Source organism: Parasteatoda tepidariorum, chromosome 1 (genome assembly GCF_043381705.1).
Source record: "Parasteatoda tepidariorum isolate YZ-2023 chromosome 1, CAS_Ptep_4.0, whole genome shotgun sequence".
Classification (NCBI taxonomy): Eukaryota; Metazoa; Arthropoda; class Arachnida; order Araneae; family Theridiidae; genus Parasteatoda; species Parasteatoda tepidariorum.
In genome coordinates, this window is record NC_092204.1 from 37564138 (window position 1) to 37586555 (window position 22418).

The 22418-nt window shown below is 26.9% G+C and overlaps 1 protein-coding gene across 2 annotated transcripts in view; it reads left to right on the forward strand.

Moving 5' to 3' along the window:
• LOC107444435 (neural cell adhesion molecule 2-like) overlaps positions 1-22418 on the forward strand; it is a 205311-nt gene that overhangs the window by 177164 nt on the left and 5729 nt on the right. For both annotated transcript variants that reach the window (XM_071178773.1, XM_071178770.1), the window contains exons 7-11: positions 2266-2553; positions 6828-7130; positions 16254-16382; positions 21439-21463; positions 22203-22297. In XM_071178773.1, the coding sequence (XP_071034874.1) occupies positions 2266-2553; positions 6828-7130; positions 16254-16382; positions 21439-21463; positions 22203-22297 (840 nt within the window). The remainder of the gene's footprint in view (positions 1-2265; positions 2554-6827; positions 7131-16253; positions 16383-21438; positions 21464-22202; positions 22298-22418) is intronic.

Below are 22418 nucleotides of genomic sequence, written 5' to 3' on the forward strand. Positions count from 1 at the left end.
ACTGTTATTACGGACATATATATATATATATATATGGTAAGAAAAAGTCATTTTCCATTTTTTTGTGTTTTAAAAGTCTTAAAAGATATTGCCACGGGTTCTTGTTAGAAATGCTTTTTTCTGTTTTTTCAGGAAAATTCAGTTACTTAGCACAGTTATTAGAATTCCAACAGCAACAGTAATATTTTTACCACCTTTTACATTGAATTCATGACCATGATGTAATCAAAAAATTAAAATTATAGGGCGTTGAATACTCTCAAAATAGTTTTGGTTATAAAGAACATAGTACAGTCATATCCATATCTAGAAAATCATTTTAGACAAAAATTCGAAAGAATAGTATCAAAACCAATTTTAATTACAACTAATTTTTGTTAAGATCATTTATGAATGTCTTAAAAATATATGCTTATATACAAGATCATATTAAGCAATTGCTGGAAATTAAAGTACAAAAAATTTCCTTCAAATACATACATTTAATGAAATGAGTGAACTCAAAAGTAATAAGTAATAATGTGTAAATGGTAAAGAAGCAGTTTTTTAGGAATCACGTATCCTTTAAAACTCATTTTAAATGTTCTGAAATTCAAAGATAGGAATTCTTTCAGCGTAGTTTTCAAAATAGCTTCTTCAATAATGGCTCTTATTTTTCTTTCTTATTAGAAAGCAGCACCGAAATAAAGAAATAAGAATTACATTTCAAGATCAAAAATTGTAATCTATACCATTGCAATTTATATTCAAGAATTCGAATGCTTAATTCTATATCTTCAATGATTCTTTATTCTTACAATTCTCTTTCTTCAAATAATTAAAATAATTTTAATCCTAATTAGCGTAGACTCTCATAACGAATTGTTCGAAATCGTTTCTTTATCATTAAAATAGAACAAACCCTAAATGAGCTTAGACATTCTTCTAAGAGTAATTAGGTTTCTTTTGTTAAAGATCTTTTTCTAAATACCATCAACAAGTAAATAATGAGTATTCCATCAACGAACGATATCCTTTTCATTGTTTAAATCTTACCTAAAAGTAAAAGTACATTTCAAAATAAATAAGTATGTGAGTTTTCATTATTGATACAATCTACATGAAGTTATGTAAAAATAATCCTAGTCCAATGTTTATTCATAATACTCTTTTAGATGCAAAAAGAGAATTGAGGACAAATCATTTTATATTAAAATTGCAGAGAACCAAATTTTTTAATTATATTTTATTGTCTGAACAATAAAATATTACTAAAACATTCCGGACTTAGTTGTGCAAAATGAAAGTAAATATGTTTGATACAAAGGTCTTTGAGTAGCTAATTAAATGATATTTCTTTGAATGTATAAATAGCTGCTTTGAAGTTCTTAAAAGTTACATTAATTTATATTAATAAACATGTGATTTGTTTTTAATTTTTGAGTTTTCAGTAAACTGATTTAAAAAATATTTTAAAAACTTAGTAATTGTTATAGATTATAATTATTTTTATCTTCTGTGAATAAACTTTTTTTTATTAATGTATTTTTCAACCGGAACCAGCTACGCATATTAATTTGAAAAAATAAACAAGGTGCAATCTCACAAGTTCAGTTCAAGTTTATAATAATAGAAAATAAAGTTAAACTTAACCTGGTTTTTGCTAAATTTAAACCATGATATAAAATAAATAATCCCAAGAAACTGAAGCGTTAAGATATTACTTAATTAAAAGCAAAAATATTCAAATTCAAAAATATACAAATTGGAAATAACAGTTCACGTGTTTCAATCGTTAAAAATAGACGCTAATTTGAAAGCCTCGCCAGATGTGAATGAGGAAAAACAGAAGTAATTTGGAGAAAAAAAATTTATATTTCAAACTACTTTTGTTTCTTCTCATCTACATCTGGAAAGTCTTGAAATGGGGCTCCTATTTTTGAGCGCTTGAACCATGTTGACTGTTATTTCCAATTTGTATATTTTTAAGCAAATTAAGTTTTTAATCAAGCTAAACCATAATAATTTGTGATTAAAATCAGAAACGATTAATGTGAACAATACTTTTTATTTTATTTTATTGGTTACTTTTTAAGGATATATTATATTTGAATGATATTATTGCCCCTAACGTATTCCAAAACGATTGGTTGTAATATCTACATTAAAATGCTTGAGCTTATAATGCGCACATTGATGTAAATGCAGCGTAATTGTATGTTGTGCATATTCTTTTAACCCAACAATGTTGGTAGAATAAATACATTGCGAATTTTTTCTTTTCAGATTCTCCAGTTTGCGTCCCGGGGCAAAAAATACTCTACGGTGCAACAAAGCATGAAGAGGTCAAAGTTATTTGTGAAGTGGACGCTGATCCAACTGATATCACGTTCACGTGGAGTTTCAACAAGTCCGGAGAGAATATTGAAGATGTTCCTTTTGTGAATGAAGGTACTCGTAGTATTGCAACGGTCACTGCCAAAACAGATTACGACTACGGAACTCTTACATGCTCCAGCAGCAACGGCGTGGGTATTCAAAGAGAGCCATGTGTGTTCACTGTTATTACGGCTGGTGTGTATACTAATGCTCAAAATTGAATGTTTAGATTAGATTTATTAACCGTTATAGACTTGTTAGTGGGTTGCGAGTATTTTTTTATTATTTAAGTATACTCTTCTATACAGTCTCATATTAGCTACCTTGAATCATATTGTGTTTCTTTCTTATTCATCTTAAAAATATTTAAGTTTATTCTATTTTACAAGATTGATTTTTCATTTCACATAATATTCGACAAGTTCAAGTACGAAAGTTCGGGATAACGTAATTCTTCTTCTTCCTAGGCACTACAGCCGTTTTGATTTTAATTTTTTGCGTCCTGCAAGGCTTGCAATACAGTTCGTTTTATTCAAAAGCAGTAATAAGTTATAACATTTGTATGTGTTAACTTTACATTCATTAAACCAAAATAATTGACCAAAATTTATTTTTTTAATTTTCAGAGATTTCTTATTCTGTATTAACTAATACCACCAAACACAATGATGAATGCTTTAAAATACTTTTTTACTAATGCAACCTAATTATGCAAAAATTATGTCATTTAAATACATAGCTATATGTACAGCTAATTGCTAAAATTTGTAGCCAAACGATTTTTAGTTTTTCGAAAATTTTCTATTAAATAATCAAATATTGAATTTGAGTGCTATTACGAGAATAATCACCGAGTTTATAAGGATAATCACTAGATTTAGTAATCATAAATCATTATTCAAGAATAAAAAGAAAAATAAATGAAATATGACCTATGTTTTCAAAAATTATATTTTAATGCTTGGAATTGGACTTTAGCCAGTAATCTCTGGAAGGAAGTTGGTTAATTTGTTTTAAAAATATTTTAACACAGATGATTTCAAAGCATTGTAATGTAACCAAAAAATATAAGAATACATTAATTTTCCAAATTCCTTTACATAACCTTCTCTGAGACTGTTCTTCGAAAACTAAGTAACAATTCCAAGAGTACAATTCGATGAAACTACAATTCCAATCTGGGGTGCCATAAATATTGTCAAACTATTATTCATGTCAGTGATGATTACTATCTGTGGTAAAAGGCATTACTGGTAATGTGTTAAACGGTGCCTAACATATTAACAGAGGTACCTAATATATGTACTGTCGTAATAGATTTTTAAGGCCTTACGATACTGAATAATATCGAACAGTTTGTTTAGGAAATTATAGGCCATTTATCAACTGTTGTCAGTTTATTACAGTTCGTAGAAGCTGTTACATTAAATTAGAACATCTTTAGCCATCACCCTCCACTATTACTTACAGTACCGCTCAAAAGTATCAGTACACCTGGAAACTTATAAAAAAATGGCAAAATTCAAAGTGTCATAACTTCTTTAAAAATGATCAAAAATGCTTCTGCTTTAGCTTATTTTGAAGCTTCAAATCTCTACTTTTATGTATTTTAATTGTTTTTAATTAATATATTTTGCAACTATGTACAATTACACTCTAAACAATCATAGAAAATTGTATTAATTTTTTGTGAAGTTTGACGCGATGTACGGGCACAAACGGGTCAGATATTGTTAATTTTTATTATACCATTGAAAAATTTGGACTTTTAGCTTTCATTTAAAAAAAAAAATTCCAAAAAAACATGTTTTTTGACGAAGTTATTGTCAAATAAAAAAAAAGTTTTTTTTTCAGAATTTAATGATTTTTCAGCAATTATAATGAATTTTAGTGTAATTATAATATGATATGAAAATTTTTTAATTAAAATAAATTAAAATTTAATATTTCTCGATAATATTATTTCATAATTTATTATAAAAATTTTAACTTTTTTTTTGGAAAATATAATGATGAAATAAGAATCAACGTACAATGTACATACATGTACATACAATGTACATACAACGTACAATGTACATACATTTTTGTTTTCAAATTTTTTCTGAGAAAAATACGAAAAAATAAATTTCAAAATATTAAATTGTAAACGTTGATTCTTATTTCATTATTATATTTTCCAAAAAAAAAAGTTAAAATTGTTATAATAAATTATGAAATAATATTATCGAGAAATATTAAATTTTAATTTATTTTAATTAAAAAATTTTCATATCATATTATAATTACACTAAAATTCATTATAATTGCTGAAAAATCATTAAATTCTGAAAAAAAACCTTTTTTTTTATTTGACAATAACTTCGTCAAAAAACATGTTTTTTTGGAATTTTTTTTTTAAATGAAAGCTAAAAGTCCAAATTTTTCAATGGTATAATAAAAATTAACAATATCTAACCCCTTTGTGCCCGTACATCGCGTCAAACTTCACAAAAAATTAATACAATTTTCTATGATTGTTTAGAGTGTAATTGTACATAGTTGCAAAGTATATTAATTAAAAACAATTAGAGTACATAAAAGTAGCGATTTTAAGCTTCAAAATGAGCTAAAACAGAAGCATTTTTGATCATTTTTAAAGAAGTTATGACACTTTGAATTTTGCTATTTTTTTATAAGTTTCTAGGTGTACTGATACTTTTGAGCGGTACTGTATGAATAGGTGCAAGACATATATATTGAGAAAAGTTATGTCTAAATGCAAAGTTATCGCGATCTATTTTTTATTATTCAAAAGATTACTCTAATGCAAAATGTTCAGACTAAAATTATGCAAAATATAAGAGTTCTTCATTGATTTCCTAATTTTTATGAAGGTCTAAAAATCTCTCCAAACAAATAATTTATTAAAAAGTTAAATAGCCTTTTTTTAAAAAAATTATTTAAGCTGCCTGTCTACTTCAAAGTTCCAACAACTAATTTTAGTAAGATATTATCTTTGCTATAAAATTAAAGCGTAAAATGTCCTTTGGCGTAAATTCAAGATAATCCAACTTATCTTTTTTTTTCTCACTTAACTTTTTCATTTCCCTCTGGGTAAGAGATTTGAAGAATGTCCTTAAGATACTTATTTTACTTTAACAGCTGCAAGTTTTATTTTTGCATTTTTTGACAGAAAACTTTACCGCATCTTAACAGACAACTTATTGTAATATTTGAAATAAACTGTATAATAAGATATAAGAAGGAGAGAGGGTTTTACTCTGCACCTCAAACTTGGGTCAGTAAAAGTAATTGTGTCCAGGGAANATATGCTACTCATAGCTGCAGGTTAAGGTACTATCTGTTGTACTGTGAACCATTTCCATCAGATTTGCAAAACATGTGCTAGCGAGCATTTGTTTTCTATTTCCTAAAAAGTTATTAATATTTTAGTTAGTTAATTTTTTAATAAACAATAACAATCCATTTGAAAACAAAACTGAGGAAGAACAGTACTATAATACCATTCTTTTTTATGATAACATTCAATTTTTTAAGAAAAAAATATTCTTGTTTGTCTTTGCAAACTAAGAAAAAATGTATACATATGCTGTAGTTTGGAGAAGTCTCCGTAATGCACCTAGGACCTGGTCAAAATATGTGAAGAAAATCTAGTGAGCAAAAATACTCTGCCTTGTGGGCTATGACACCTTCAATGTGAAAAAAAGTTTTTAGTAAAGCTATAACATTTTTGAAGTATTTCTCTAAAATATCCATTGCTATTACGTTTATGATTAACTTAGTTTATTTACACCTGATAACATGGAAAATAACTCTGAATATTTGAATACCTAAACTTAATCAACTAGCAAGTTTTATAAAAAAAGAACTCAAAACAAATGTAATCCTATGAGGGAAATCTAATGGACTATGATACGAAATGTGCTGATTCAAGGTACAAGAGCACGTTGTACAATTGAAACGATTTTTCTTGTCTTATAATTTACAATATATTTAGTGCGTTTAGCATCACTAAATGTTGCACTCACCCAAAATTGCAGCAATATTTTTAAATACCTCCTATTGAGGAATTTCTGTATTCAAGATTAATTCTGATCCCGATAGTGCTTTACGATTACTTGAATACTTTTGTATGTTTGTTTTATAGCTTTTTTATTGGAAAATCTATATTATAATCTATTTACTGTTAAAAATTATTTTTAAACTTTAATGTTATATTATAAAAATTATAGTGTTAAGCATTTTCTGGGGAAAGGATTAATTGAGAGTAAGTATTTTTAGTGGCAAAAAAAAATTGCATGAATATAGTCCCTGAAATTCAATAATAATGTAGATAAATTTTTTTGTTTATTGTAAAACACAGTAAAGCTGATGGCAGAGTTAAATTTAAATTTTAATATTCTTTTCGTTTCGTAAGTTAAGTTCACGAAAAATTTAATATTCAGCTTTAAACTTGTATTTCTCAGGTCCACCAGAACCTGTTCAGAATTGCACCATCATGAACGTTACCCAGCATTCCTTTCGCCTGGAATGCATGGAGGGATCGAATGGCGGTTTAAGACAGTTTTTCGTCATGGAAGTTCACGACACAGCATTGCACAGTCTGAGAGGCAACCAAACTGCTGACTTGCCATTCTTCTTAGCAAGAGATCTTCCCCCTGCCACCAGCTTTGTTGTCGTTGTATATGCTGTGAATGCGAAAGGAAGGAGCCAAGCTGTAGTCCTTAGAGCTAATACTTTGAGCATTAAGCAGGTTGAACAACAAAAAGGTGCGCTGATTAATCTCCCTACTCTTCTCATATAACTATGATTTTTTGTTTCAACTTTCATGCTGAAGAAATATGATTTCATATTGTAGAAAAAATTCGGGTCTTTAACTTGTTAAAATTTAGCGTTGAAACTTTTTCATTGTTTTGCATTTTCCTACAATTATGTACTATAAGAAATTAAACTAAACTCATCAGATACCTTAATCTATTTTACTTTTATTTATTTTTGAATAAGTTTATTCCCACTTCAAAATTTTAGTTTTTTTTTATTTTATTTTCCATAGAAAAATCTAAAATTAACTTATCCTCCACATTTATATTTCATATTCATTTCATTGTAATTAGTGTCTAAATATTTTTACTTAACTTGCTAGAATGAAAAAAAAACTGACTTTATCAAATAGTTATTTGACATAATTATTTTTTTTAACACGATCAGCATTGAACTGTTATCAATAATAGCAAAATAAAGAATTTGTCTGTGCGTGTGTGTCCCTCTTTTAACTCCAGAACTGAGTGAACTAGAGTCCTGAAATTCGGACAGTGGGTGAAGGAAGTGATTTTAATTCCCGATTATGAGCAATGTTTGAAAATATTTCAGTTAGATGGTTCAGGGGAGACATTTGAAAAATTTAATTTTCTCATTGAATCCCCATTGATATCAATGAAATTTCAAACGATTTTAAAAAAGATATCGCCAGTGATGTTTGCTTTCTCATATTTCCCATTTTTTTTATTCATTAAGTCAGATAAACACTCAATGATCAGCGTGAATGTAGTAGCATAGGTGAACTACGTCACAAAAATAATATTTCAAAAATAACTTGAAACCAATACTATCTGTAATAAAAAAATAAACTTAAAAATCAAAATTAATGTAGAAATGGTATAGTGCGACTTTGAGGAGAACTCCTCTAGACTGATAGTCTGGGTTGTCTGCTGCTATGGTAACAAGCAAGATCACATTTCTAATTGGGGTGAAATGGAGGAAAGAAGGTGTCGATTGGTTTACTAACGACGACCTACTTTAAGATTAAAACAAAACTATTCACCCTACACCCCTATTCGAAGTGATCTTTCCTCGTAACCATAGCACCTACCACGACGCGAGACGGGTGACTGGGGGAGTTCTGAAAGCCGCACTATACTGATTTGAGTAGGAGAAAGGCAAAATTTCGCAACGCTATATTTAAGACAATGTAATGTAACGGAAATTAAGAAAGTTATTTTCTAAAAAGCAAAGCTAATGGAAAAGTGGTACTAGTTTGTTTACAAAAAAGTTAATAGTCGCAAAACTATTATTAAAGACAATAATGCTTAATTAACTATGTTAATACAATTGAAATAAAAAAATAAGTTATGTACCTGGAACCTCAAAATTTATGGAGAAATGAACCTTCAGGAGGAACATAGAAAAGCACCCTACTGTTATTGACGACAGTGGTGCTTAATTAATTTTGGTAATAGTCACCTTCAATATTATGGCAATCAGTGCAATTTAATCAATACCAAATATATTAACCCTTTGCTGTCGTATGTCTACTCTTAGCCACCAACGCTTTTTTGCCGTTCTAGTCGTATATCTGCTCTCAGTATCCACAGCAAGGAACCATACGGATCTCAGATTATATTTAGTTGACAAGCTTCGGAGAAATTCCACGGAATTCGAAATAATATTTTATAAATTGTGTTTAAATAAATTAATTCCAACCAGCATGACACCCAGGTATAGACTTATTACTGCCGCAAAGGGTTAATGTAATTAGACTTAATATCTCTGGTACCTACTAAGACTGTATCAATGCTGCGCAGTTTTGATATAGATATTCTGGAAAGAGTTTTCACAGGCCTTTGAAAAGCATAAGTACCAGTGAAAATCGCTTAATTGTTATGAAATTCGACTATCTGGAACTGTCCACGAGCAATTGAATCATGCAAAATAAATACAGATAATCTTTATTTTCAACAATGTTTTGATTAATTCAGATGATTATTAGATGCTTAATAGAAATGTGTTCTGCTTAATCTAATAGCTTAACGCCACCAATAATGATAAAATATTATAATAAATAAAAAATGGAATTATTTTAGCTTTATTAATTGTGTTTTAAGTACCTTTTATTTTTGTGCATGATTTCGCAGTGTTGTTCTTTACTGATTTATTGATAGTTAATTTTTTTCACACTGTACGGAGAGCGAGCTTTCAGCTAATCTATAATAATAAAATGAAGAATTTGTTTGTGTCTCTTTCGTATAACTCCGGAACTGTTTGTTCTGTCGGGTCGGTAACCTCGTCATATTGTGGTAGTGACACTTGTGATAAAAATAAGAAGCTATTAACTACTACTTACACTTCAGTGCGCGATTTAACTGAGAGAAATAAAGAAGTAAATTCAAAAAGTTGTCTCTTGTTCTTTTACAGTTTTTAAATAATATTACACTAAATATTTCAAACCGCTACAGTTCTGTCATCCTCAAATTCGAAATTACGAATTTAACTCGAGATCCTCGTGCAAAACTTTCAACTTAATCCTACAAAAGTGTTTGAAAAATGAAATTTTTTACATTGGCGTGGAATTTGCTATTGATAAAAAAGAAACTGCTTCAGACGATTTCTTTCTTTCAAATATTTTAAAGATTACATCAGTGTCATTTGCTAGCTTATAGCTCTCATAAAATAATGGAGTTTCTTGTACGTTCTTGATTTAATTATTCTTTATTCGTTATGTTAGATAAACTCAATGATCAGCAAAAATGTGTTTGAATTGGCTGATTGGATTAATAATTTGTATTTCTGAAGTTGAAACCGAGTGTTTATTTTGTTTATAGTTATGCTTTTAAAACGCGAATCTATGAAACTAAATAATTTAAAATCAACAGTAAATTAAATAAAACAAATTTTAAAATTTGTATTGAAAAGCATAATTCATTGAAAAATAGTATTAATTTATGTAGGGGAAATGTAAGAAAATACCAAAATCTTATTGACGCAGGTGATTAAATTTGTTATGAGGTAATAATTTAATTAGCAAGTAGTAATATTCCAGAAAGTAAAGTTAATTGAGAAAAAGTAATCATTCATTCTGTGGAACCGGAAAATAACACCATGTTATTATTGACACCAATGAGGATTTATTAATTTTGGCAATATGTACAAATTGAAATAAAAAAAGTCGTGTTCTTAATAGAAAAATTAATGGAAAGAGGGTACTAAAGGGAAACGTGAAAAAACAAACTATTATAGACACCATTGATGCTTGATTTGTTTTGATAATAAGTGCTAACTTAAATAAAAAAAAAGGTTACGCACTTAAGTACTTTAAAGCAAAAGTATTAAGGAAATTGCACTAGCTCATTTAGGAGAAATGTTGAAAATTGCCATATTATTATTGACGCCAATGATGCTTAATTGTTTTCAGTAAGCTCTACTGGTGTTATGGTAACTGGACAGTTTTAATAAGCACTAATTGAACAAATATAAGTACAATATTCATATATTTGGTACCTATTAAAAGTACATCAATACTGAGAAAAGAGTTATCTAGAGGTCTTCTAAAGGGATACATAATTACGGAATAAAATCACGCGATTGTTCTAAATTAGCTGTCTTTGAGTTGTCCTCAAACAACAGCTTCATGGCAAATGATACTGAATACAGTTAATCTTCATTCTAATAACGCAAAACCACCCGAAAGAAGAAAATATAATAATTGACTTAAGAAATGTCATTTTTTGAGTTAATTGTGTTGGTATATGAATTAACTGTGTTGGTATATGTATTTTATTTTGTGCAAAATTTTGCAGTTTTTTTAGTGCTGATATAGTTATTGCTTACTTTTTTCCACGGCGTACGAAGAACGAATATTCAGCCAGTTTCCTCATAATTTAATCCTGGAAATTCAGAAAAATATATCCCATCCCTAATTATTGGAAGTTAGCTTTTCAACTAAATTTATTATTTACGGTTTCATAATTTATTTATTTTTATCATCGCTCGTACAAAAGCATTTTATAAAAAAAAGAATCCAACAAATCATCCAATATAGCAAATTCATAATGAAAATGCATATATATATATATATATTTATATATATATAATATCTTTATTTCCATGAATTGAAATTTCAGATACAATAAAAAACTTATTCTAACTGCTATTTTTAGTTCCCTTCTCAGTAATAAATATGTTACTCTATTTATTACAAATAAATGTTTTAGTAATAAATATGTTACTCTATTTATTACAAATAAATGTTTTAATAATAAATATGTTACTCTATCTACTTTTTTTACCCAATGATTAAAACAGTAAAAAACTATCTACTTTTTTTTAACCAACCATTAAAACAGTAAAAAACTAAGTCATTAAGGCGGTGCAATCGCATTTTATTAATTGTTTTAAGAATTGTGGAAATGCCTACTTTAATGTCATTTGAGCAATTCTTTCTTGATTTAAAAAAGAATCAACAACAAAAATATTTAACTAGTACACTATAACTCAGAAATGAAAAAAAAAAACATTTCATAAATTTAAAAAATAAATGATTGTATATTATTTTACTGAATACATATTTTTCATAACTAGCATCCCTTACTGTTAGAATGTATTAAATGCCTGGATTTCTTACAAATTTCCAAAATGAAGAACATTTTTATAATTATAATGATTAAACATTTATTTTTTAAAATGATTGCACCAAAAATAGATCTATGCCCATTAATTGAATTAATTTCAAAATAAATTTTTAAAAAAAGCACCGTTATCATACATTCTGTAAAAATTGCAGAAATAATAGAAATAAATGAGACTAATTTACCGCATCGTTATGTTCATTTAATTATTTTGTTGCACTTGCTGCTTCATTTTTCAGAATAAGTGAGAAATATTTGTTTTGCTTCGTTCCTAATATTTTTTTCCTTCCGAAAATATAAATTTAACAAACTTGATAAATTAACATTTTCATCTTCATTATCTTCGTGAATTCTGAGAGAAGAAAATTTTACTTTCCGCTGCATTGAAATAAATAGTAATATAATTTTATCTTGATATTTTTTTTTCTTAACTGAAACGGAAATGTGACTTAAGCTTTATTAATGAATACTGCATAATTCTTATGTTATTTTGTTATTTATCTTATTTTAAAAATACAAAGTAATGATAAAAGTATTCCATAAAAAGAATTACGTGAATTGAATATTTTTTTTTAATTATCTAATTTGTGGAATTGCTGTATTGATTCAAATACATGAATTAAATTTCATTCCAGTTTTTATGATTTTTGCATTAAACACGAGAATCGATGTATAAAAATGATTTTATTTAATTAACTGTTTGCTTACTCTTAGTTTTATAGATTTACATAAAATTTATTAAACAGATGTTAATAATTCATGCCAAAAAATCAATTTGAACAAAGAATTAACAATTTCATCATAAAATATGTATATGCAGGCTTATAATAAACTATCTAAAAACACAAATAATTAATATATTTGAAGCAGCAAAAAATATTTCATTAATAGTTCATTAAATATATGATATAGTTTTCCGGAAGAAGCACTTTATGTTTTAGTTTTAATTTTGATAAAGTTTCAAATGAGAAGAAATACTATTACTATTTATTTTCTTTTAAACTTTTTCTAGAATTTACAATTAATTATTCGTTTATGTTCACCAATTTAGATTTAAAAGTGAAGTTTGAAAATTTTTAATTAATTTGAAGTATAAAATGTAATATATTTTATAGTTTCGGACAGAAATTTTTTCTTTAATTAGTTTTGTTAGACATTTTTTTAAGAATAATTTTTAACTGTTAAATAAATCATTCCATTCTATTGCTTCCTTTTTTAAAAAATTAAAGAATGGATTTTCAGTTAAAAATGCTTTATAACTAATTTTATGTTTGATTATTTCGATGTAAATAATTTTATTTTAAGGAAGTAAAAAGTATTTCTTTATTGCTTACTTCAGAATTTAAATGTCATATTTTGATTTTTTCTCGATGCTCATCCTTTTAAATAAATCAGTTACTTTTTACACTCAGAGTCAATAATTTCAATATTTAGGACTACTCGAGTGAGTAGAAAAAATATTACATAACGATATTATGAGATATGGGCTGCAGAGTTCGATTAAAAAACAATTATCCAACATGGTTCGGGTTACGATTTTCGAATTTTGAAATTTTTAAGTGGTCAAAACTAATTATTTTTCCTTATGAACGTGATTTTTACAGTGAAAAAACGAAAATTGAGGTAAAACAATATTTTAATACAAATAGTGGTAAAACTGGAAGGAAAAAGAGGAAAGAGGAAAAAGAGGAAGAGAGAGAGAGAGATGTGGTAGATAAATTATCTTCCTTCTTTTATTCCGTCGCCAATGTCTAATCAGTTAAATTGTTTACACATTCAGTACCTCTGACCAGCGCAGCTAGTTTCTTTGTTTAAAATATCGTTTCCACTCCATTTATAATTTTTTACGGTAAAAAAACATGTTTCTATGAAAAAGAGAAAGCGTTGCGCTTTGAAAACTTGAAACGCCTATCACTGTATCCATTGTTAAATATTTTTTTTTCAGATTGTTCTTAGGTATATATTTGTAAATACCTTTTCTTATATTTTTATATTGAAAAAATGTGTAATAGCAAGAGTTATTTTGTTAGTCGCCGAACGGTATTCCTCCCATGAGGTATATATTTGGAATTTTTTAAAAAAAATTTTAAATTTTTTTCCTTTTTTAATCACCATGCCAGTTTTTTTTATACACATCTCTGTTCTTGAGAAATTTTTTTTGCGTGAATGAAAAGCGAAAAAATACGTAAGGGAGTGTCGGGTACCCCACCCACTGTCAATTTCATACGTATAGAATATCTTTCAAAGTCAATGGGCCATCGGACATTAATTGTTATATTAAAAAAAGATTTGACGATTGGTAAACAATAGTTTTGAAAATATGCTGATTACAGTAGTCATGAAATTAAGAAAAATCGGTTGAATTTTGCAATTAAGGTGATGAATGAGGTTTATCTATTGTCAATGCATTGGTCATTTTCATTTACACCTGCAAAAACAGTCAAGAATTTTTGTACCTGGTTGCGGCTACCCGACACATTTTGAAAAGAGCTGAAAAACATGTTTTTTTTAATTTCTATTTTTTTAAGTTAAACTATTCTTTTTTGGTTTAATCTTTTTGCACTATTTAATTAGATGATAAAACAATAGAAACATACAAAATATTGATTATTACTCAATATTATACGAATATATAAGCAATACTCCTTAAGTGTGGGGGCGAGGCTACCCGACTCTCCCCTATATGGAGTTTTCTACAGATGTAGATTTTACGAAAATTTCACACAAAAAAATCAGGAACTGCAAATAAATTTAACCATGGGATCAAAATATTGTACTCAAGATTATTATGTTGCCATGTTTACAAGGCTAAAAAAAGAATTAAATGTATGGTGCTTTCAGAAACTTGCTGTCAAAATATTTTAATATTGATCTAAAGAAAAATTCACAAATTTCATTTGCTATCTTATAGTAAAATTTGACAACAAAATTGTGATACACTGCAATGACAGTTCGAACAAAAAAATTTGACAGTACAAGGGAATAAAACATGTCAAATAAAATATAATTTAATCGAGGATGATTGTCCTTTATAATGTAATCTTCATCAATACTATAAAATAAAATTTGTAGAAAAATCCCATCCAGATATCCAGCTTTCTTTCCACACAAAAACTACGTGCGAAATCATAAGAAACGTATTAAATTTTTAATATACTCAGATCGGTTTTTTTTCATGAGGAACCAATTACTATCCAGAACAAAATTAAACGAAAATAAGGTTTTCGGCGCATGCACTGTATGAAAGTATTACTTTAAATGCTATATCCAGTACATATTTTTGGAATTTACTTTAAATTTCAAATTATATTTCAATTATTAGTTTAAAATTACTCTTAATTTTTTTTTTAATTTCATTGAATATTTCTGCAGTTTCAGTAACAAAACGTGAGGTAAAAAAATATTTTTCTTACTTATAAGGATGTCTACATTTCCATACATACTTGTTTTCGCCCGTAATTTATTACCGGTCCGTCACTCAAACTTTTGTAAACTTTATAGTTTATTGGAATGTATGATATTTACCATTACCTAAACATTTCTAAAGTTCTAAAATAATTCTTTATGTATTTCTTGAGAAATACATACACATATATCTTATTATTATTATTTTATTATTGTTATTATAATTATAATTATTATTATTTTTTTATTATTATTATTAATATTATTATTATTATTTTATTATTATTATTATTATTATTATTATTATTAAATATTATTATTATGTCAGAAACATTTTTAACTCATATATTATATTTTAAACTTCTTAAACAAGAAAAGTTTCTCACCGTAAATTTCATTCGCGTTATAAATACGAATCACCATTACTGACATTGCTTTGCGTAGTATTATTCATTCTTATTTAATTTTTAATGTCACATGTCACCATAGTAAAATCTGATTATCTGTATTAAAAAGAAAAGCAATTTTCTAATTAAAAAAATTTCCATTACAGCAATTATTTCAGCATAAAAATTGTGCCGTATTCCAACCTTAAAAATGTAATTAAAGTTTTGACATTGGCATCGAAGTGAAAGTCTGTTATTTGTTTTAAGCCTGCTATATTTAATTTTGTTAATTTTTCAAAGAGAAATTTAAGAATGTAATTAAAGAGAGACGGAAAGAAAGGGGAAAAATCTACAATCTCAGTGCATTTTTAAAACAAATGTAAATCTTTATATAATCACATCATTTATATCAAATTATTTAAAATAATTAGTTTTTCAACTTGTACATCTTGAAAAAGTACATGATTTTAACATTCATAATTCGAAAAATAACTGTTTAAATTATTTGATACATTTGATGTAACATGAAATTAGATGAATCATTCAGATGGAAAAAAAATTCGCCCTTATCTGCTACGATTTTCCAAAGTTCAAATATTTTACCGGACTTATATTTATTTCGAAACTGAAGAATTTTGTGTACTAAGCTGCTTTTATTGTGTTATGTAAATGCCTCTCTTTTTTCATATCTTTCCTAGAGGCAGTCGATGGCAGTTGACGTCACAGGTTATGATCGTCATTCTTTCAGCATTCATACTTGTCATTCTCCTCTTAGGGATAGCCCTCATTATCATAAGAAAAACAAGAAGAAGAATGCAAGATCAAAAAAGTATGTATCGTTACATTTAAAAAGGTACTATCAAGGTACTATAGTACAAAGGTATAGTATATAGGTACAGCAGTATGAAGTATTATTTTAGGTATAATTTTAACATATAAAAAATACTTTTATTTTCAGGAAAAAATAATAGCATTATACAACAGTAACAGGCCATTGTAGATATTAGCACATGATTCGAAATAAAAGTTAATAACTGAAATTTATTATAATTTTCCACTAGGTCTTAAGCATGAAATAATTTTTATTTTGTGACAGCAAAAAGAACATTTCTTGTATTTATTACTTATAGTTTAAGAAAAGTCAAGGGGGCAAGCGGGTACCTTCTCTATAGAAAAGTATATTAACAAAGCTCCAGATTGAGAACTTTTGAGAAACTTGGCAGAAATAAGTATGCAAAACAAAAATTTGTCACATTCTGGAAATCGCTCGTGTCGCTCAAAATCTGCTTATTTGATAGAACACTTCCTACTAAAAACGTACTTATGGAAAACAATTTACTTTTTCAGGGTGATTTTTAGGATTATAAACTATCTCAAAACTTCCACAGTACTCAAGATGCATGCATGTTTTTTTTTGTTTGTGTTTTGAATATTTTAAGAAAAGCTTTTAGATCCTGAGCTAGAACATTTTTTTAAGAAAAAAGGTGCAAGATAGATGTCAATTGGTTGGATTGTTTTATAATTTAGCAGTATTACGACAACCATTTTTCCTATAAATATTAAACAAGTTTTTAGGATGTTAGAAGATAGTTCGTTAAGATAATTGTTTCTTACAAAGGAATATGATTCCATGCTCTCAAAGCTACTGTCATCATTTTCTAGATACATTAACCTGTTCAAAAAATGTTTGATCTTAATTTCCAGGACCAGCTAGAAATTTAAACCAGCATTCGTAGTCCTTTTTCAATTAGAAAATTTTTAATGAGCGTAATCTTTAATGACAAGAGCTGTTTTATTGCATTTAATTAGTTTTCCCTGCTATAAAATTCGAAATGAAATTTTGCACAAAATTTTACTTTCTCAGATGGTTGAGCAATTTCATCATTTCTAAGCGGATTGCGGGATCATATCTCGAAGCTATCTGAATGGAAACAATTGACAATTTTGACAATTGCGTAAACAATTGCAAAGGGTTGGAGTGCAGCAACGAGCAAGAAGTGAATTCCCTTTCTAAAAAAGTAATAAATCTTGAACAGTGTTGGTCCAGTCAGTCAGATGTTCAAATCAAATAAAGATAAGCAATGAAGGAGAAACAGTATGCTGAATCTAAGAAATACACTCAAATATTTATGGTTTTCTAGGTATATCAGCAAATCTCTTCTAAGTAAATCGGCATTTCATGAGATCATTATAATTCTAATAAAATTTGCTTTAATACTTTTGAAGGTCCTAAAAAACTAGGAAAAGTCACGAAGGTAAAGTGTAATTTATATTTAGTATAGTATTTCTGATATAATTATTAGTAGTATATTGCTAGTATTTCTGGTATAATTAATTTAGGACTTAGCAACTCCCAATGTTGATTTGAGGTCAAAATGATCATTCTTGTCCTTCTTGTGTTAAATAACATAAGACATGAATTGATTAATGGGGAAAATTTATATTTCCTCATTTTTAAATGCGTGACCTTTAAAACCTATATAGTGTATCGTATCTTCTATATTGTTTGATTTGTGATTTTGCTAAGCAGCAGAAAGAAACCAGTGAATTTGTTTCATGAGGTTAACTTCATCTCATTAATTACTGAAGTCAGTCTGATATAAGTAAAGATGTACATATTCTTATAATTCATAGTCTCAAAGATAGTACGAAATGAAATAGGATTTAAACATAGAAAAAAATTACCTTTTTGACATGTATGATTTAACACGAGCTAAACCTGCCGAAATCTCCGGCTTTTAGAGGAAGAAAATAATTTTAGATACATAACAAAAAATTTATGCTTTCTCAACTGATTTAAATTATTTTATCCATTACGACTTTTAAGTCGTTACACACATATAAGGGAATAAATAAACGGGATGCGATACATTGAATATTCGTAAAGTTTTCAAACTTGCTTATTTAGTGATTGTTTTATATTGTGGATTTGTAAAACTTCCAGTAATGCCACTCTGATATTTAAATTTAAGGTTAAAGATTTCTTAAAATATTATTCAACTGAAATATATCATTCATTTCATTCCTTTTTAAAAAATAAATGAAGTAAAATGATTTTTTCACAACTAACAACTTAACCAGTACCAACTAAATTAATTTAATATTTTTTAAAGTTATATTAGCTAACTAGAGATGTTGGATTTTTAGGACTAACTAGAAATTTTTAAATACCCAGCATATTTCAACTTTTAGTCTGGATAATTAAAAACTATGTTTTTTTAAAAAATGTGATGTTATTATATGCACATCAGAGATGATAAATTGATAATTCCAGGCTACTAATCAGATTTGAATCTCAATTCCTCAGTAATAAAGCACCACAGAAAAATCACATTTATTAATGATGCGCATAACCCAAATACAACTGACGAATTATTTCCGTAAATCAATCTTGTAGGATCTACATATGAGCCATTTTACATTTTAAATTTCCTTTTACTTTTTATATGAACTTTGTTTTTGTTTGTATTATAAACTTTTCCTTATTATATAGTTTTAATTGATATTTAATCTTTTTTTTCCTTTATTTGTACATTTTTTATTCGTTTTTGGTCATATTGGTGCTTATTCAAAAAGCATAATACGGATACCTATATGTTCCTTCAAGAAGACTGGCACTATTATGTCATTTCTACCTTTTTTGTGGTAAAGATTTCATTTTATTTTTTCTTTACATTTTGTCTTATTTTTCTTTATTTGTGTTTTATTTTTTTTTTGTTGTTTTTTTATTACTTCTGTTTTTGTTGTTTTCATTATTAATAATTTTTTCATTTTTAGTTTTTCTAGTTTTTCTATTTTAGAATTCTTGTAACCAATTGTATTAGCGCTACATTAATTAATCAATAAAAGTATCAAAGTAAAGAAAAAAAAATAATTTTAATAGCATTGTTTCATTTTAAATGAACCCAACTAATTTACCGTAAAATACTTTAATTTCAAAAATTAAATTTTGATTCATTATAGTTATCCATACTAAAAGTTGTACGCTTTTAAATTGAAGTTAATTGAGGACCATTTACAAAAATAAATGCATTAGGAAATGATGCCCTTAGTTTTATCATTAATTAAATGTTTGAATCAAACTTAAATTGATTCTTTAATTAAAATTTTCTTGCACGCACATTTTGGATTTTCAAACAGCTATCGATTAAATTTTTTCTACTACACACAGAAAAAAAAATTCCATTCTTGAAACTAATGATCATTAATAAAAAAAAATTTAAAAAATCCATTAACTAGTTTTCCATACGATACAGATGCAAGCTAATTAAATTAAAGAATCACTCTCCCTGATTTAATGAATTTTTAGTTTTTAAATTTAGCCAATCTAACGGCAGTGCACTTAGTTAAAGTCGTAAATTAAACGTACCCCAAGGTGGCATACTTCATAAATGAAGCATATTAAGTTAATGTTTTTCTGCCTTGGAGATACAAACAATTCAAAACTACAAAAAGAATCCATTACGATTAAGTTATTACGATTTACGTTGCATAAATGTATAAAAAGAATAAAGTACTTAAGGAAATCTTATCAAAGTTAGCTTTTAAGTAAATTCAAAATATTTCTTTTCATTTTGTAGGGAATTAAATATAGGGAAAGGCACATTAAATAAATAAAAAAATTTTGATGTAAATTTTAACGTTCTTTGAAATAGGTAAAATATGTAATAACATTATATAATACTATCATATATACGCTATATAGTACTATCATATAATACAAAGTTTAAATATAAAATAAAAGTAGAAATTAGTTAAATAACTTTTAAATTAATAATCGACTTAACAAGTACTAATTTTGAAATAATGCATTTTTTTATTATTAAATATAGATAACTAATATGTTTGAGGGGGATTGGAGGTAACCCTAGGGTTGAGAGAGATTTCTAATATTGGAATCAATTAGTAGAGATTTCTAAATATTAGTTCATGGTCACAGGATTCGTTAGGGTAATCGGATCGGTTGGCTTATGGTGACCGGTTTCTCGGATTTTTCCAGTGTTTTTGTTTATTTTTTGATTATTTTTGAATTATGTCGATGAATTAAAAATTGAGTTTATCGAAATTTAGATCAATTTACTTTCTTATCGCAATTTAAAAGCATACTAAGTAATTCAAAACGTTTTAGTATATTTTTGTATGACTTTAAATTAAAAATGAAATAGTTTGAATTTCTAATTAAAATTATATCAGGCTATGTAAGTGGGTAAATTTGTTTTGCAAAATTCAAAATGCGGGATGAATAACTTAAATAACTTTATGTCTAAGGCATTAAAAAGTAAAACAATGTAAATCATTCGAACTCATATTTCATATTAAATGTTATAAAAGGAAAAAAAGGAACATAATAAATTTTTTTTTAATATTTGCAATTTTTCATACTAATCTGCCATTTTTTTCTATAATCTCACATGCATTTTTTGCTTTTCAAAGTACAAAGTTTTTAAAAAAATAAAACTAATTTCAAAAATTAGTATTATAATTATTTTTATTTTTACATGCTGTTACAATTTTTAAAATCTTACTTGTCATTTCAAACCTTGAAGATCAATAAAAATATTTTTTTCAAATGTATCCTGATTAAAAGATAACTTTATAAGCAAAAGTTTCAGCAGCAATTTTTTCAAAGATACTATTTTTTTAACTTAGTAACTAATATTATGAAGTTCTAAAAAATTACTTAAAAATATATTATTTGCAGTGCTAAAATTATTTTATCTGCGTTTCAAATGGAAAATTTCTACTTCGTATTTAATAGTATATGTAGAGCTTATTAACCTCAAACCTTTTAAGATTTAAATACACTTGTATCAATCTGAATATATTATCAATACCCACAGCTTTTTATTATTTAATTCTGAATATCCCTGTTTTTTTTATTTCAGGAAATGCTAAGAGGAATTCAAAAACGTGAGTATATTTCAATTTTTCATAAAAACATTACTGTGTATAACAATAGAAATCGAACTTCATTGAAACAATTTCGTTTAGAGAAACAACATTATTTTTTTAAAATAGAAAATACTTCAGAATAATATATTGTCTAAAAATTTCTTGCAGCAATAACAAATAATGATCAGATATAATCATTTTTTGAAAACAATTATGCTTGCGCAAGATTTGTTTGCTCGAAAAAAAATATTTATACTATTTATCGTATTACGAACGTTGTCAGCATTTTGTTAATTATTTGGTTCATTAAGAATATCTGATTGAAATGCAAAATTATTACTAAATATTTACCAATTTAATTTTTAAGTTCTGGGCAATATTTTACCCAAATTGAACTAGAGACTGTATTATGAAGCATTAATGGCCAAGTTATATTTGAGCAATTGTTTTTTTAAATCTAAATAGAGAAGCCTTTCTATAATGGAGTTCATTTTTTACTCTAATGCAGTGCAAATTTAATGCTTTTATTTTTTTACAAAAATTCCGTGACGAAACACCGAGCAAAGGCAATTTCAGTATCAGTTAAAATAACAGTCTTCACATTGAGAATGTGTGCCTCTTTAAACATATTTTGCTTATTTTCAGACATAAAACCAGTATCGAGGACTTATTTAGCATTCATTCAGCATCTCATTTTTATAATTTTCGAAGTATAAAATATTATAATGTGCCAAATAATATTTTTTGTCCCTTTCAGATCAGATACTATGTTTAAAAATAGCAAAGAAGGTAAAGGAGACATGTGCATGTGCCCATCAGACGAAGATGAAAAGCCTCATGTAATGACACCAGGTATAATAATTCAACTATAGTTTATCTGGGGAAAGTTAACCTTTTCTTTCCTACTTTTGTTGACCCCCCAAAGAATAACAGAACCATTCCAGCTGGCCCTTTTTGTTCGACACGATTTGTT